We start from the raw sequence: 16,537 nt of genomic DNA, 5'->3' as shown, positions 1-16,537 counted from the left end.
AGGATACTGTTTTATTTATTTATTTTTTTAAAAAAAGCATGCCAGAGTCAATCTGCTTGGACCAGCAGCTATCTATAATATATGGAGCCTGTAGTCTAAAGAATTATACCTCCTACTCATGCAGTAAACCAAATATCTCAAGGTGACAGCTAACACAACTGTTAAAAGGAATAGTTGCTAACATAATACAGAGCTTGTTAGAAATAAAAGTTGAAGGTAAAAGTTTGAGTTCCTATATCAACTGCTCCCTGAGTCCCCTTACCCTGTCCCCAGCAAGGCCACACCTTTTTTTTTTTTAGGTTTTTTGTTTGTTTGTTTGTTTGTTTTTATTAAATTCAGTTTTATTGAAATACATTCACACACCATACAATCATCCATGATATACAATCCATTGTCCACAGTATGATAACATAGTTATGCGTTCATCACCACAATCTATTTCTGAACGTTTTCTTTACATCAGAAAGAACCAGAACAAGAATAAAAAATAAAAGTGAAAAAAAACACCCAAATCATCCCCCCATCCCACCCCATTTGTCCTTTAGTTTTTATCCCCATTCCTCCACTCATCCATACACTAGATAAAGGGGGTGTGATCCACAAGGTCTTCACAATCACACTGTCACCCCTTGTAATCTACATTATTATATAATTGTCTTCAGGAGTCCAGACTGCTGGGTTGGAGTTTGTAGTTTCAGGTATTTACTTCTAGCTATTCCAACACATTAAAGCCTAAGAGGTGTTATCTATATAGTGCATAAGAATATCCACCACAGTGACCTCTTGACTCCATTTGGAATCTCTCAGCCACTGAAACTATTTCATCTCATTTTGCATCCCCCTTTTGGTCAAGAAGATACTCTCAGTCCCATGATGCCGGGTCCACATTCATCCCCGGGAGTCATACTCTGCGTTGCCAGGGAGATTTACACCCCTGGGAGTTGGGTCCCATGTAGGGGGGAGGGCAGCGAGTTCACCTGTCGAGATGGCTCAGTTAGAGAGAGAGAGGGCCACATCTGAGCAACAAAGAGGTACTCAGGGGGAGACTCTTAGGCACCATTACATACAACTTTAGACTCTCCTTTGTGGTAATGAGCTTCATAAGGGCAAGTCCCATGCTTGAGGGCTCAGCACATCAAACCAAGGCCACACCTTTTATATTCTCTACCTACCTATTTCCCTCAAACTAAGAACAACTTTCAGTTTGTGTTTGCAGATAATAAATTGTTTGAGTCATAGCTTTCTTGGAAGCAGACAATAACTATGAGTTTTTCTTCCCCATGTAAAAACCCTGTAATCTCTGATTTCCATAAAACATGCCTACTAGCCATTCAGTAACTGAATAGTATAGAGCATCTGGCTCAAGAGGCTCTTCCCCTCCTCTCTCCTGTATTTTGGCTAGTTAGAGACAAGAGGTCGGCTTAAACAACAGAGTATTCTCATTCTGCCCCACCTGCTAGCAGGGTCTGTGCACTTTATGTCTTGGCCGAATCTGAGCAGCCCCTGGCCCTTGCCATAGGGAGGCATTCTGCATCACTGTCTTTCACAGTGAGGAAGAATGTCCTTTTTAATTGTACTTAACTTCTGTGCCATTTGCTTACTTCCATTGTAACTCTCTTGCTTGCAGGAGATAATAAATTGTTTGAGTCATAGCTTTCTTGGAAGCAGACAATAACTATGAGTTCAGCAGTCTTGTTTTTGCATCCGTAGGTTTGGGAGGGAGATGCATGTAAACGAGAGATTGAATTCATTTTTGTTTTGTTCTTGGCAGGCAGCACATGCCACACTACTACCCTTCCTGCTCTGGTGCGCACACCTACCCTGATGATGCAGCCTTCACTGGATATCAAACCATTTGTGTCTTTTCCAGTGGACAGTAGTTCTGCTGTTGGGCTCTTTCCAAATTTCAATACAGTGAGTAAATGCATTTTCATTTTGTTTGTGTCCTCCTCAATATACTTCTTTCATTACAGTTGTGAATAGGCTGTAGATGCATCCTCTGTTTCCAAAGTGTGTAATTTTAGATTATATGTTGGTTACACTGCTCAGCTATGCTATGGAAGATGATGCTTCATCCAGGGGAGTTAGTCCAGACAATAGCCAGCATTATTTATTTTATAATATTTCTACAAATGACTATTTGCCTGTTGCTTTGCACAAGTTTGATAGACTTTTCAGTAGCTTGAGAACCTATATCATGTCTGGAATTCTGTTGGCTTGCTCAAGAACATACTTTAGAGATACCAAGCCACATTGATTTTTCCCTACTGCTAGAAAGAAAAAATAGATGACTGTAGGTTTTGTCTGCCTGGGTGCAGTTTTATTTGGGAGATGTATAAGAGATAAAGTCTCTCTTATACAGGCAGAAGTTTTATTTGGAGGCTGTTATAGATTATGTGAATCTGACTCTATTAGCAAAAAGAAAAATCTCATTTGAAATCTACGTATTAGTTGTCTCTAAGATATGTTGCCATTCCTTTGAAAACATGATAAATATTAATGGATTGCCTATAATTACCAATCTTTTTCATTCAGAGCCTCTGACTCCTTTTATTTGAATGATGGACATTTCATAGATTTGTCAAGTAGAGCATGACAACTTTCAATAATAGAATTAGCATAAAATATGTAACCATATTCCAAGTTTATAATAAGAGAAAAGGTTAAACAATTCATGTGATTGCAAGAATTATGTTTGTTCAGTCAATAAATATAGTTTGGGCATGATGGTCTCTGTGAATGATACAGCATTCTAACTGCTGCTGCAATCATAATAATAACAAAAAGAATTGCATTATCAACACCACCAGACCACAAGCATCTGAAGTACTGCCAAATGTTTCATTTTGCAAACTTATCTTCTGTATGAAGTGAAAACAGCAAGAGGATTTTTCCTCAAGGGTTGTAAATAAAATCTGCTGACAGGCCTTCTGTTGTGGCTTAGCTTTGTTGGGTAATTCGGGGGTAGCAGATCAGCCAAATTTTTAGAGTTGCTGGCCTTGACGGTGAATAAACAGTTGAACGTTTTTGTCTTCTTTGGGTTTTGGGGAGACAAGCTAGTTTAAAAAAATAATAATAAAACAACGGATAAAAAGGTAAGCATAATTTCTCAGTAAGACAAATCACTCCTGTCCTGGTCACATTAGTTCATCAGGAGTGACCCTCCCAAAGCACTACATCATGTAGTTTCAGAGAGCTTGAACCCACACATGCCTGTTGTATCCTCTACTGAAATATGCGTGATGCATTACAAACATAATTGAATTAAGCTATCCTTCTTAGAACATACAACAGGTGTTTTTATTTTGATGAGTGTGCGTTTGGAAAACGGCACTGAGGAATTCCATTTGCTGTGAAGAAGCAACATTGATGATGTGGGTAGGCATAAGAGACTCCTACTGTGGTCACCTCTCTGTATTTATTTCTTTATTTTTTTTTTTAACATGAGTAATACATGGATATTCATCCCAAAGACTCAAATAAAACATTAGCACTCAAGGCAAAATGAGACTGTCACCATTCCCTTCCCTTGCATGTATTCTTATTTCCTTTCTAGAGGCAAGTGCCATCAACAGCTGGGATACATCCTTCTAGTCCCTTTCTAGAAGTATATTATGAGCATATCTATATACATTGTCTTTTCACATCTGCCATTACATGATGAATATTATTCTGTAATTCACTTTTTTTTAGGTATCAGAATGTCTTACATATAGCTCTCAGGTTTTAAGGGCCATGAGAAATGGAAACAATACTTTCATAAAGTATTTTTAAAGATAGAAATAAGATTTTCATAATAGTATGTTAATGTTATGTAGAGCTTACAGATGTACTAATATGCCTTTTGTTTGTTTGTTGTACATAACAATTAACTTTATGTTATAGTTGAGAAAATCCAAATAACATTACTAATAAAGTTTCTTTTTTCCCCCTTCTTGGAAGAAAATACACTTGTAATTTTCAAATGAAAATATCCTTTGACTAAGGTGCAGAATACAGCATAGAACTACATGAGCCATTTATTTTACTCTCCATACTTCATGTTATATCCAGGGTATTTATTAAACAGAGAGCCCTTCTGGTAAGATATTAAAAATTAAGTCATTTCTATCATCTTGTAAAGAAATAAATTTATAGGATGAGTTGCCTAATTATGATTTTTCTACTGTTAGCTGCACTTAAAATTACTCTAATCCATTTCTTATAGGCTTTTCCATTCCAGTACCTAGTTTACCCAGTAGATTTCCTAGGGCAATTTCATAAAAGTCATTGTCCACATGTTCCTAAGAAAACCTTATTACTGTACATTATTAATAATTATAATTCATTATATATATATGATGTTTTTCATCCTTCAGAGACTCAGATCTCACAATATTTTAATATGCCATGATTTTTATTCCTGTTGTCTAGATAAGGAAAGACAGTAAAGAACTAAGACTTGAACTAGAATCTTCTGACTTCGGCACTCATCTGTCTCTTCCACATCCTGGTTCTTTGGGGCTATACCATCTCTCACCTCACTCAGTGTGAACAAAGCTCAATCAGAGATCTTTTGTGCTTTTTTTCTGTAAACATGGTAGACAGTTTTCAGCAGAATCATTTAGTAGAAAGAGGAAGAGAGATTTTGAATGTGTAAAATAGATGTTGGAAACAATATCTATGTAACAATGTATTTTAAAAAACAGCTATACATTTTTGGTGGCAGATTTTTAAAGTATAGTCTACTCAGTGGTTCACTTGTTCTTTGAAAATCAAGGTGAATGCCACCATTTCACAAGGCTAATATTAGTACACATGAGAATTTAGGTAGAATTTAGTCTCATAATTATTATCAGAAAAATGGAAACACTGTACTCTGAGACATCTCACAGCTGAAAGTTTTTGAAGTTCAAAGTGTTGCTATTTAAGTGGATTGTAAAAAAATATGAAAAGTAATGGTTTAAAACTGCTCTATAAAATAAAGTCTATTAAAATATATATATACATTTTAATAATTGCACCTCCACCTCCCTAAAAGTAATGATATTCTCCTTTATTTTTTTATAATGGAGTTTGATAATGTTGCATGAGAAACACAGCAGGAATGCAATGGCATTCTGTCATTTTCCCAAACAGGTTAGGTGTCTGTTCTATGCAATGAAAAGATATGCATCACAGTGATATGCAGCACAGTGGCTGTCTTGGTTTATACTCCACAGTTGACAAAATCTTTCTCATTGTGTATATTTGCAGAATATGCAAATAGTTCAGGACACTGTCCAAACATTTATGAAGAGATGTGATGGAAAGATGGAGTTTAGATCATTGCTAATTTATCATGGGCTTTATGTCAATGATGCATTATTGGAGAATGATGATGTTAATTCTGTGCTTCATGGGCTGTACTTCAGTTCAGGGAAGGGTTTTTTTGAGACTCTTACATTAAAAGACTGTGCAAACATAAATTCTAAAAGATTTCAACCTTTGTATCTAAAGCTAATAGGTTTCTCTGTCTAGCTACTTGCTAATTCCTACTTTTACCACTGCCACCCCACCTTCAACTCTTTGTCATTCAGGACTCAACTTAGGCATCACCTCCTTTAAAGGAAGTCTTTTGTGCCTCTTCAAAACTATAGTTGTGTGTTCATCCTCTAGTTCCAGAGTACCCCCAGATTATCTCAATTATAGCAATTGTCACACCATAGTCTAATTACCTAATTGATTATCTGCTCTTTCATTACAGTATCAGATTCTTGAGGATAGGGGCTCTATCTTGTTTTTCTTTGTAGGCTTCATGTCTGGCACAGGTACTCAAGAAAACTCTTTTGAAGGGAGGAAAGGACAAAGGAAAGAGTCCCCATGTCCTTGGTTTTTCAATGTTCATGCTTCCCCATCCAGCAGAGGAAAGACCAACATTGTGAGTCCCTTCTAAGTGTCAGGTGATAAGCCCAGGTGTTTCCTTTTATTTTTATTTTCCCAATAACTGCCATCACTTTTAAATTCAAAGGCAATAGTTAGTTACAAACTTTTCTCCAGCTCTATTTTTTTAAATTCTTTGTGTGGATGGTGTGGAAACTTTGGCACATATCTACTAAGTTCCTTGTCCTGGTCCATAGACTTAAGAGAGTCTAGTTTTAAAAACATAAAGTTGTTACTGAATTTTACTGAAAACATAATATATGCATAAGAGTATGTGCTGGGTTTGGGGAAGAAGATAAAAAAAATAAAACAAAGATATCCTTGTGCCCAGGAAACCTAAAGAAATAGAATAAATAGACATGGAAAATGCAAGATAATAAAAACTCCAGCTCCAGCTAGACATCCCAAATGGCCACAGTATGCCATGCCCTTACCAAAAGTAGTTCCCAAATACCTAGGTCCCTACCTGAGATTCTATAAAAGATTCACTCAATAAGATTTATCTTTCAGAAACTTAAATCCACCAGAGTATTCCTATATTAGACAAGTCCTAAAACCCAGAGGCAACAGCCACTTTAAATTCAACAATCAGAATGCAGCCCTCTTCCTCATACTGTCAACACCCCCTTTAATATGAACAAGTTAGGGTGCTCACTGCCTAGACACCCCTGAAGATGAAGAAAGAGATTGAGAGAAAGGAGTAGCAACAAAAAAGATAAGACTTAACAAAGGTCTGTGAATGCTATGGAAGCATTCATATAATTATATATATATATGTTTGGATGCTAGGGTGTTGGAAGGGCTGGAAGGAGGTAAATGACATGGTGGACTGTAGCCTATAGCATCCTTTGGTATTTGCTCTGTAGCTGCTCGATGAATTGTGCTTTGAAGGTCTTCACCTTTCTGTATATACCTTGTATTGCATATTAGGGAAGGGACTGAGACTGTGGAACTGTAACCCATACAGTTTTTTAAATTACCTATATAACTGCTTGTTAAGCTGTATATTGAGAGTTGATACCTTTCTGTATGTATGTTATATTTTACAATAATGGAAATGTCTGATGTTGCAGAACTGTGACCCATGACATTCTTTGAAATTTGCTCTCTAACAACTTGTGGAATCATGCTTTGAAAGTTGTCACTGTTATGTATATATGTTAAAGTTCACAATTTAAAAAATAACAGTAAAATAAATAAATAAAAAACAAGAAACATAGGCAAAGTAAAAATAAATTGTTACTGAACTTTGAATATAGTGGTGAAGAAAAGCAAGAAAGAATAAAATTTTGTATCCCAGTAGTGCTATTTTCATTATTTTGTTATTCACTTTATTTTAAAGTTGCCAAATGCTCCATGGTCATCTTTTAACTATTGTGCATAATGTTTGGGGAGCTGTCAAAATACTTACAAGTGTTTCTCTCATAAGAATCAGTCTCATTTACTCTGGATCCAGTTTTTATCTTTGTTCACAACCAGGATAATAGTTGGTGTTTTATTCTCCTTGAGATGAGACTTCAGGATTGAAGAAAAGTTGCATACATCACCGAGATGGATAGTATCAATTTAATATGATAAAATAACTCCATTTAGAAGACACACCCATGTACACATCCAACCTATATGATGTATATGTTGATAAGTAAAGTTCCTTTTTTAACAGTCAAATATTGCATACCTGCCCAGATGAATTTGTGTGACTCTCCAGAGTTATAGCTATAATCAGGAGCTGCCTTGAGACCACAATTGCCTGTCAGTTTCTCCTCCGATTGACAGGTATTTCACGTGCCTATTTATTTGAAATGTCTTTGTGAGTCCTGCTGTGTTCTTGCGACTTCTCCAGGAAAGCAGAAGCACGATGGAGGTCACTGCTGCTTTACTGCAAGATGCTCAGCAATCTCATTTTTGTGAAAATAATCTGATTTTTACTACCTACCTTGGAATTATTTTTTTTCCTGACACATGAACAAATATGTGGAACAGAATAGAGATTATATCTGAAGTGTAAGTCTCTAAATCACTGTATGGTTCTTTGAATCATCCATGACAAGCTGTGAAATGATGTATATGTTTACCATTTATTTTATCATTTTAGACCCTTTGATATTCTGAGTCATTTATACTTTGGCAATATCAATGAATAATTAAATTTTTTATTATAGTAGAAATAATAATAAATTTATCAAGGAGCTCCAAAAGAGACAAATTGGGAATTAAAATCACATTTACTTTACTATTAATTCATGCTGTGTTTCTTGTGAGGTATTGCAAGGAAACTCACATAAATTAGAACAGTTAGGTTTTTTTAACTTGTCTTTAATACCTGTATCTGTCTCATAAAATCCTTATTTAAATATTTGAATATATATTTCTATTTGAATATTTTTTCAAGTACATTTTTAGAGTACTTTCCCTCTTATAGTACAAACCAAATGTGAATTTTTCCTCTTTGAGTATTCTTTTTACTCTGATAGTGTTTTGCTGTCTTTAAAACTTTTATATTCCATATTTCTTAGATAGCAGTATGTCCAGCTCTACTTGAAATGACACACTTATCCCAGTCAAATAAACACAATATGGTTGAATTTTTATTTTTTGAGACAGGCTTTAAAATATATTGAAGGATCATATTTTATGTGTTCTAAAGGAGTTTATTGTATCATAATAAGCCAAGATGAAATGTCTCTGATTACTAAAATTCAGTTGAGGAGGGGGAGGATAATGACCCATTATTGGGCTTAGATAAGACAACAGCAACACTGTCTAGATGGTTAGGAAAAAAATGGTTATAGGAAATCTTTGTACCAATGAGGATTTTGTACAAATATTTAAACATAGATTTTTGCCTAGACATTTTTACATTCCTGTTAAATACGACAGAGAGAAAAATTATATAAATGTGACCACAGGGAGGAAAAAACCTACATAGTGACCGTTGTCACTATTGCCTCCTTCCCCACTCAAACCACAAATGTATGCTTTTTAAATTTAACTGATGTTCCTCACCTTACTCAAAAGCCTCAAGATTTATCTACTGCAGACTTTGTGTTCAAATTTCTCTTTACTCTCACTTAAAACCTCTTTAGAATACATAGATGGTATTTATATGGTATGTATGTACATATGTATAATGTGTGGTCATATTTGTTCTCTCTCCTTAATTAAGTTTATTGGTGCAGGGCATCTAGGAAAAGTTAGTCACTCAACAGCCATTTAGCAAAGTCTACATGTGCTTATCATTGTGCTAAGGAAAGGTTATAATGATAAATAAGATAGAATTTGCTCACTGTCTGATAGGAATTGCTTTCTCCTGTTCTATAATTCACCTTAGGATGATACAAGATTCTGCTCAGAGTGAACAATCAATTTACTTGATAAAAGCTGATAAGAAATGTCACATTAAGGCCTTGATAGGCCATTGTGGGGTGAGGGAACACAGGGTTTCAGGAGCCTGTGAAAAAAGGCATCTGTAATCATACCATGCTGTGTCCTCTTGCGTGTCCCTTTCATTATCCCAGTCTCAACCCTACATGGCTCTGGGGCCTCTTCTTTAGTGCTAGAGTTTCAAGGATTATGTGTACTTGGAGGGTACATTAGACCTTTCTGGCAAGGCAGGTCTTTAGTTTTGGCGCTGAATCAGGACAGCATTTTTCAAGAGTGGAGTCAACCTGGAAAAAGTGTCTACATCAGGCACTCTTTTTAAAAATTGTAAGTTATTAATATTCTTAAATCTGCGGTTAATTAAAAAAGAAGAACCCAACAACCTTGTTGTTAGAGTTTCTCACTGCCCAAGCCTATGGTAAATTAGGAGAGCTTAATAAATATTAAAAAGTAAGAAAATATTGTACAAAACATTCCCTCCAGCCTAGAAAAGATATTTCTATATTGGTTACTCTGTAAGCATTAATTGATTGAGGTGTTCTCTGAGGAACTTTTATCAAAAACTTGGGAACCCATCCAATAATACAGATCTTTTTTTCCTCGAAGTTTAAAGTCTCTTCTAGGAAAAACAAAAACAAACAAAATAACATGCTTTGGAATATTGAAGTCCTTTTACTTTCCTAGCTGCCACTGAGGTTGCTAAAGATGAATTGGAGTGCTGTTTAGCAACCTGTAGAGTTTCAACATCTTTGCAATACTCAGTAGGAATCTTGGAAAATAACTTTTTTTTTCCACAGATTTGACTTTCAATTTAGGTTTTCTTAGCTTCCTTTTTATGTTCTGATGCTTGAAATAAGATGGAAAAACATAAATTATATGAATGATAAACTTGTTTTCATGGAATTCTAGTATCAGAGGGCCTTAGCCTATTTTAAACCCTGTACAATTAATTCTTTTAACATACTCATGTACAAAATAGCCTACATGTATTATTGCACATTTAGTAGATCATACACTTTAAGGATATAATCCAGTCTTCTCATTTCTTCCAGTAGGCAGTTCTGCTGCTCAAAAGGAAAAACAAAAAAAATCTAAATGTCAAACAAGCAAGAGCTGGTCTCCACCATACCTTATCCTGAATTTAAATCTGTGTACTTCCCACAGGTTTTCATGTGGGACATTTTTTTTTATGAACCTAATAAATCCTTGAGGCTCCCGAAGTCAGGCTGAAAAACTCTCCATTGCAGTACATTCTATTTAGAAGATAAATTTTTCTTGTCAGTCTTTTTCTCATATCATGAAGACAGTTTTTAGAGCCAAGTGGAGATGTGAGTGGTGTGATAGAACATAGATCTGATCTCTTTCACAGGTTTATGATTTACAAATAATTGGAGGTACATAGAAACTCTCTAATAATAAAAAACATGTTTCTAGGCCTAATTTTTTGTTTTCCTTATGTAGATACCGGACTTCTATCATATATAAGATAGTTCATTGTCCTAATAATATAGTCAAACCCACAAAATCTCCGCTTCCCAAAATGACCAGAAGCTATTAGATGCTAAGGTGATTACTGATAATCACCGTCATGTAGTAAATATTTAGGTTTTGACTTTTGAAGTACTTACCTTCTAAAGGAGGTGGTGGCATTCATTTATATTGTTAGTCATTCATTCTTTGGTTATATCCCGCATCTCCTCAAAAAAGCCACTTGGAGAATTCTCTCCTATCTCAGAGAAGTAACTACACTTGACTTGTTCCAAAGTAAGCTTTTTTCTGGCCTTGACCCTGTTTCCGGCCACCCAGAGAAGCTGGAACCAGAGCAGAGGGGAGAAAAGGGAAAGGCGGGGGGGTGGGGTGGGGATTACATTTCATCGTGTAAGGGAAGAACACTGAACTAGGAGGCAGAATATCCGAGGCTTGTTTCATTTTTGTAATCTTAAGAAAATCACTTAGCTTCGCTTTTCCTCACTTTAAAAGATGCCTTCCTAGTCTGTATCATGACATCATGAAAATCTTGAGTTTTTTATATTTATGGAGAACTGAGGTATGACTGAATATTCAGAAAATTTCTGGAATTTATTTTAAAGTGATAGTCTGTGAAATCTTAAATATACATGATATATTATCACACTTTTCAATAATTTAAAATATTCTGTGAAATCTTAAGTATATGACATATTATCACACTTTTTAATAATTTGAAATATCCATGAATATCAAATAAGATGTTTATGAAGGACTCTCAAAACTGCAAAGTTCTATTCTTGTAAATAATATTTTTATTAATATTTCTGTCCATTTTGATCTTTTTTAACTAAGTAACTGCCTTAAAAAAGCCAAGTTATGTTTTTCCTGGAGCTGGCTAGTTGCATTAGAGCAATCCTGAGGGAGATGCTAAGGATATGCAGATAACTAAGTCTTAGTACCTGAGTTTAACAAATTTACACTTTAGTTCTAAAATGTCTGGTACTCGGCTAGTGCTCAATTAATGTTAGCTGCATGAGATAATATTGGGACACACTTAAAGTTCAGAATCACCTGACTGCTTAAAAGCAAAGAAGAGAGGTTGCAACTAAATTTGAAGCATGGCTGGAGAGAAGATACCTTGAGTGGAGATTGGGAATAACCACAACCATTTTTGTTGGCTTCCATTTTTCCCAGTTTACCTTCAACCATACTTAAGCTTTAAAGGCTAGATGCAAATGTATTTTGTACCTGAGCTGTGTGCATATAACACATTGAGTCCTAAGACATAAGATAAAGATGTTTTCTATTATATATTTCAAGTCCTGTTTCCTTCCAAACATAGAACTTTATTCCTACATTATTCATTAATCAAGCTGCCACTAGCTAAAATGGCAATTAAAAAAATATTTTAAACTCAAGACATGATACTCAGCATCTAAAATTATCCTTCTTGTATTGATAATGGAAATTTATTGCAAAAATTCCTTGGACTTTTCCCTGTGACAAGTTCCCTTTTCCCTGCCTCCACCCTTTATTTCTGAATTTAAATTGCCAGTCATATGACAGGGACCCTCTTAACCTGTTCTCTGAACAGTGGGATCTAACTGTAAATTTGCTGCTTATTCAGAAGGATTAATAGTTTTATATTCTGTCCTAAGGGATTATATAGATTTTAAGGGTGTGTAAATATTCATGAAAACTATTTTTTCTTAGAACACAAATATTAGCCTAAATGAAAACTTTAAAAATTACACACGCTAAGATAACTCCATAGCTATTAGCAATAGCAGAGATATGTCTGAGTCTGTAGACTTCTGAGGGTAGGGGGAGGGTAGAATGTTTTAAACATTTTAAGTCAGTCCTTCATAAAGAACTTTCTAGAAAAACAGCCTGTAGCACACAGCTCATCATTCCTTGTGCAATCAGAACCTCCATTGTAGTGAGAGAGAGAGCTGCTGCCTCACAGGCTTGGTCCCTTTAATGGGTGAGTAGCTTCTGAAAAGTCTTTATGACATCCAGATATAGAGTTCTTTGAAGCTACATGTCCCAGGAATCATCATTTTGTTATAGCAGGAGAGTAATATCAGAATTTCCTGGGAGTCAGTCATCACAGGGAATTATCAGCAATTCATAGACTTTCCTTTTTGCGCTTGCTTTGCCCTCAAGGGTAATCACAAAAGATTATAGTCTCCATTTCAGTTTTCATATCACTGAAATATTCTCTGCTGAGAGCATGATTGATTTCCAGAGGCCAGCTTTTAACCCCAGCTTCAGGAGGGCCAGTCAGACTATAGTAGTTTGATAACTGCCAACAATTGATATGTGATATTGTTCTGTTATGTGGCAGAGATGGTGATTCCTGACTAATTATACTAAATCTTCTAAATAAAATGACATATCAACTTCTCATGTTGTTAGATACAGGTATTTGTATGATTCTAGTGAAATTGTTAGAGGTTGGAGGGAGGCAAGGGTGAATAAAAATTTCTATAAAGTGTTGTGAAGACTGAAGTTGCAAGCATCCCAATAGGCTGAATTTCAGATGGCAAACAGAAAAATTTAGAATCGTTTGAAGTCTTCATAAAGACTGAATAGATTACAAATACAAATGATTTTTGCTTCATAATATTATAATTTGTAATGAATGTTACTGAAGGATTTGGCAGGTTTCACATACTATGTGGTCCATGTAGATTTTCTCCATTGCTTGATTAGAAATCTCAATGCCACATCCATGGCCAAAATATAAGCAAACTGGACACATTTTTAACTCTGTGCTTTCATTGCTATATTCATTTTTCTCTTATACATGTGTTACTCTATTCTGAATATATAGAGGCAGAGAAGGCTTAAAGTGTATTTGAAATAGAGTTTTGCCTGGAAACAGTTACTTTTCCTTACCCATTCAAAAGACAAGGAAGGCAATTCAGTTTAAGCTACTTTGGATTTGAACTATAGCATACTCTTTGCAATCATGTAAAAATAATTATAAATCAAATGGACAAATGTTAAATGCCAAGCGGTACCATTAACAGAGACTTATTCAATACAGCAATTATCACTGCAGAGAGCAGAGCAAGGCACTTTATTAAAGCTCTTTATTTTACTTTTACCAGCATTGCATGTTTTAAATAATATAAATGTAGAGACAAACTTGAACTAAATAAATTTTTTACTGAGAAGAGTTAATGTATATACATATAACTCCATAAACAAAGGCAATAGAAACATGAATATATGATATAAAATATTTTTTATATCTCCTGTCCACAAATCACTAAGGGACTACTTTTCTAATTAAAGTCCAAAATGATCAGGGTGGCAAAGTGAGACTGCACAGAGATGGGGGAATAGACGAAATCAACATTGATACAGCTGTGACACCCTTGAAGGGGAGTCAGGAAGAGGGGACAGGTAAAATATAGTATAGATGCTCAAAGTTGAATTTCAGATAAACAACAGGTAATTCTTTAGTCTAAATATTTCCTATGACATATTTGGCACATACTTTTACCAAAAAATTAATTTGTTTTTTAGTTGAGCATCTTGTACTTTTATTTGCTTTATCTGGCAACCCTAGCAGCAGACCTCAGTTCAGGTCTGAGTTGAGGAGTCTCAAGTAAGTAATTAAAATTCTCCAAATCTCTTTCCTAATCTTGAAATGAGAAAATTGGACTAAAATAAATGATTTACACATTGGTAGGTCTGGGGCCTGACCTTCTGCTTTAATCAGAACTCAGTTTTCAGTGTTTTATTGTATGGAATTTCAAGTTAGGATTATACTGAGGAAGGAGGGGACACAACAAAGGTAGGATTATATTTAGGGGGTAGACATGACAAAGGCCACACTAAAATGAGAAAAACAAGTTTGAAAATGTAAATGATCTCTGACATTTTACCACTGTGTAATGAGAGCATGGTTTTGAGGAGTAAAAGCCCAACATGCTTAGGTTTGGAGCCTTGCATTGAGACTGTGGGAAAGAGCCTTGCCAGTCCTCGATTGTCATGTTTCTTCAAGGGTAAAAAATGTGTTTTCCTCCATTTGGGGAAAAAATGCTTTGTTTCCAGTTCAGTTTGCAGAATAAAGAATGCATCCAAACAGGCCCAGGCTTCTGCTTTTGCACTTGTCCCTGTCTGGTGGGCTTTCTTTCCATCTTAGATCTTTTTGATTTGTGTCATGGACCTGTTTTTCCTTAGCTCAGGATTTATCTGATTAGTTACTGAACAGCCTTTTAAACTTAACTTTGACAGAATTGTTTTGAAAAGATGTCAGTTAATGCATTTTGCTGTTCAAGAGGTGTATTGATTTTTAAATCAAGAAAGCTCATTACCCTCTGTAGTCTCTTAGAAAACCCTTGTAACAATTTTTTAGCTTATGTACCAGAAAAAAGGCTAGCACATCCTTATTTACTTTTTTGGATTTTGGAGATTTTTACACCAATAATTAAAAAAAAAAAAAATCTGTAAGAATCCGGAAGTATTCTTTGGTTACTTATACAACATTGTTTTTCTCATAAAGAATAAAGAACACTTAAATATATATATTTCTTAGTCTTTTCTTTTTGTAAGTTTTAGGCTATGGAAACTTAAATCTCATGGATAGGGCTTGAAGACTGTTTTCAAATCATTATTTTAAAAAGAACAAAAGAGTTTAAGAACTATAGTCTATTTTCCATCTCAAATCTAGACCTGTCCTTCCAAACTTTAGAATGGATCTCTTTTTAAATGTTCTGTGGAATAATCATTTCTCATGATCTATTCTCAAATTAATCTCTGTCTTTTTTGGCATTTCACTCATCCATTGAAAAATGATTCTTCAATTCATATTCCTGAAATGATGTCGTTCTCATTTCACACTGAGAACATTACTAAATAACATATGAAACACCCAGCCCATTTATTTTAGATTCTCTTGGTGAATATAGTTCCTACTTTGATCAGTCTGAATAGTGTACTCTGACCAGCTTTGTTGGTATTTATCTTTCATTGAAATAGTTCATTGCTAACTGTGTATAGCTTGGGCTGTTTGGTTTTTTGGAGACATGAATATACCTCACTGAGAAATGTAAAGTAAAAATTCTTTGAGAGCACCAACTTCTCTATAGACAAAAACCATCAGTTTGTTGTTCTTCGGGCTATTAAGATTCACAAGAGAGCTAAATTCTTAATAATTCCCTAAAATATTCCAGGCAGTTTTCAATTTTTCCTTGAAAATTTTGTATTTTTTCTCATATTCTCTCAAAGGGCATTAACAATTTCATATGCACTATTTGTTACCTTATCAGCTTCCAAAGCTGTATGCATATGTTGGCCAAAAATTACTTTAGTTATTAGGAACATCTTGAAGAGAAAATGAAAACCCTATTGAGAACTTTCTTTGCATCCTGATGGAAAAACACTCCCCTCTCCTATAATGGTTTCCAATCATGTCTAAGCACTTGTATGTTCAAGAATGGAAACCATGAAGAAAAGCACTAAGTTTCCTTAGAAGACATAATTCAGCTCATTTCCTTAATGCTTTTTCTCTAAATTGAAAGCAGCATTTGGAGTACAGGGTGAGGGTGGGCTGGGTCTTTATATATCTGATTAACAAGTTAGATCTTTGAAAGTGCATTTTTGTAAGATAAATATGGGCACATTTGGAACAGAAGTTCATTTCTTTTGTTTACTCACCTAGAGTTCGAATAGAAACAGTAACACAGAAAATATTACTGGATACCTGTGTGTCGGTGACAACAAAATATGAGTGATGAACTTTTAGTTAAGTCCCATGCCCATTGCAGAC

At 35.0% G+C, this 16,537-nt stretch overlaps 1 protein-coding gene across 4 annotated transcripts in view; it reads left to right on the top strand.

Annotated features, from left to right (window-relative positions):
- Positions 1 to 16,537, top strand: part of ZNF385B (zinc finger protein 385B) — a 449,758-nt gene that overhangs the window by 354,303 nt on the left and 78,918 nt on the right. For all 4 annotated transcript variants that reach the window (XM_037849744.1, XM_037849745.1, XM_037849747.1 and 1 more), the window contains one exon: positions 1,772 to 1,914. In XM_037849744.1, coding sequence (XP_037705672.1) covers positions 1,772 to 1,914 — 143 coding nt within the window. The remainder of the gene's footprint in view (positions 1 to 1,771; positions 1,915 to 16,537) is intronic.

The sequence above is a fragment of the Choloepus didactylus genome, chromosome 9, assembly GCF_015220235.1.
Source record: "Choloepus didactylus isolate mChoDid1 chromosome 9, mChoDid1.pri, whole genome shotgun sequence".
Lineage (NCBI taxonomy): Eukaryota > Metazoa > Chordata > Mammalia > Pilosa > Megalonychidae > Choloepus > Choloepus didactylus.
Note: the sequence above shows the minus strand (reverse complement) of the source record. Positions and strands in the feature narration are given on the sequence as shown.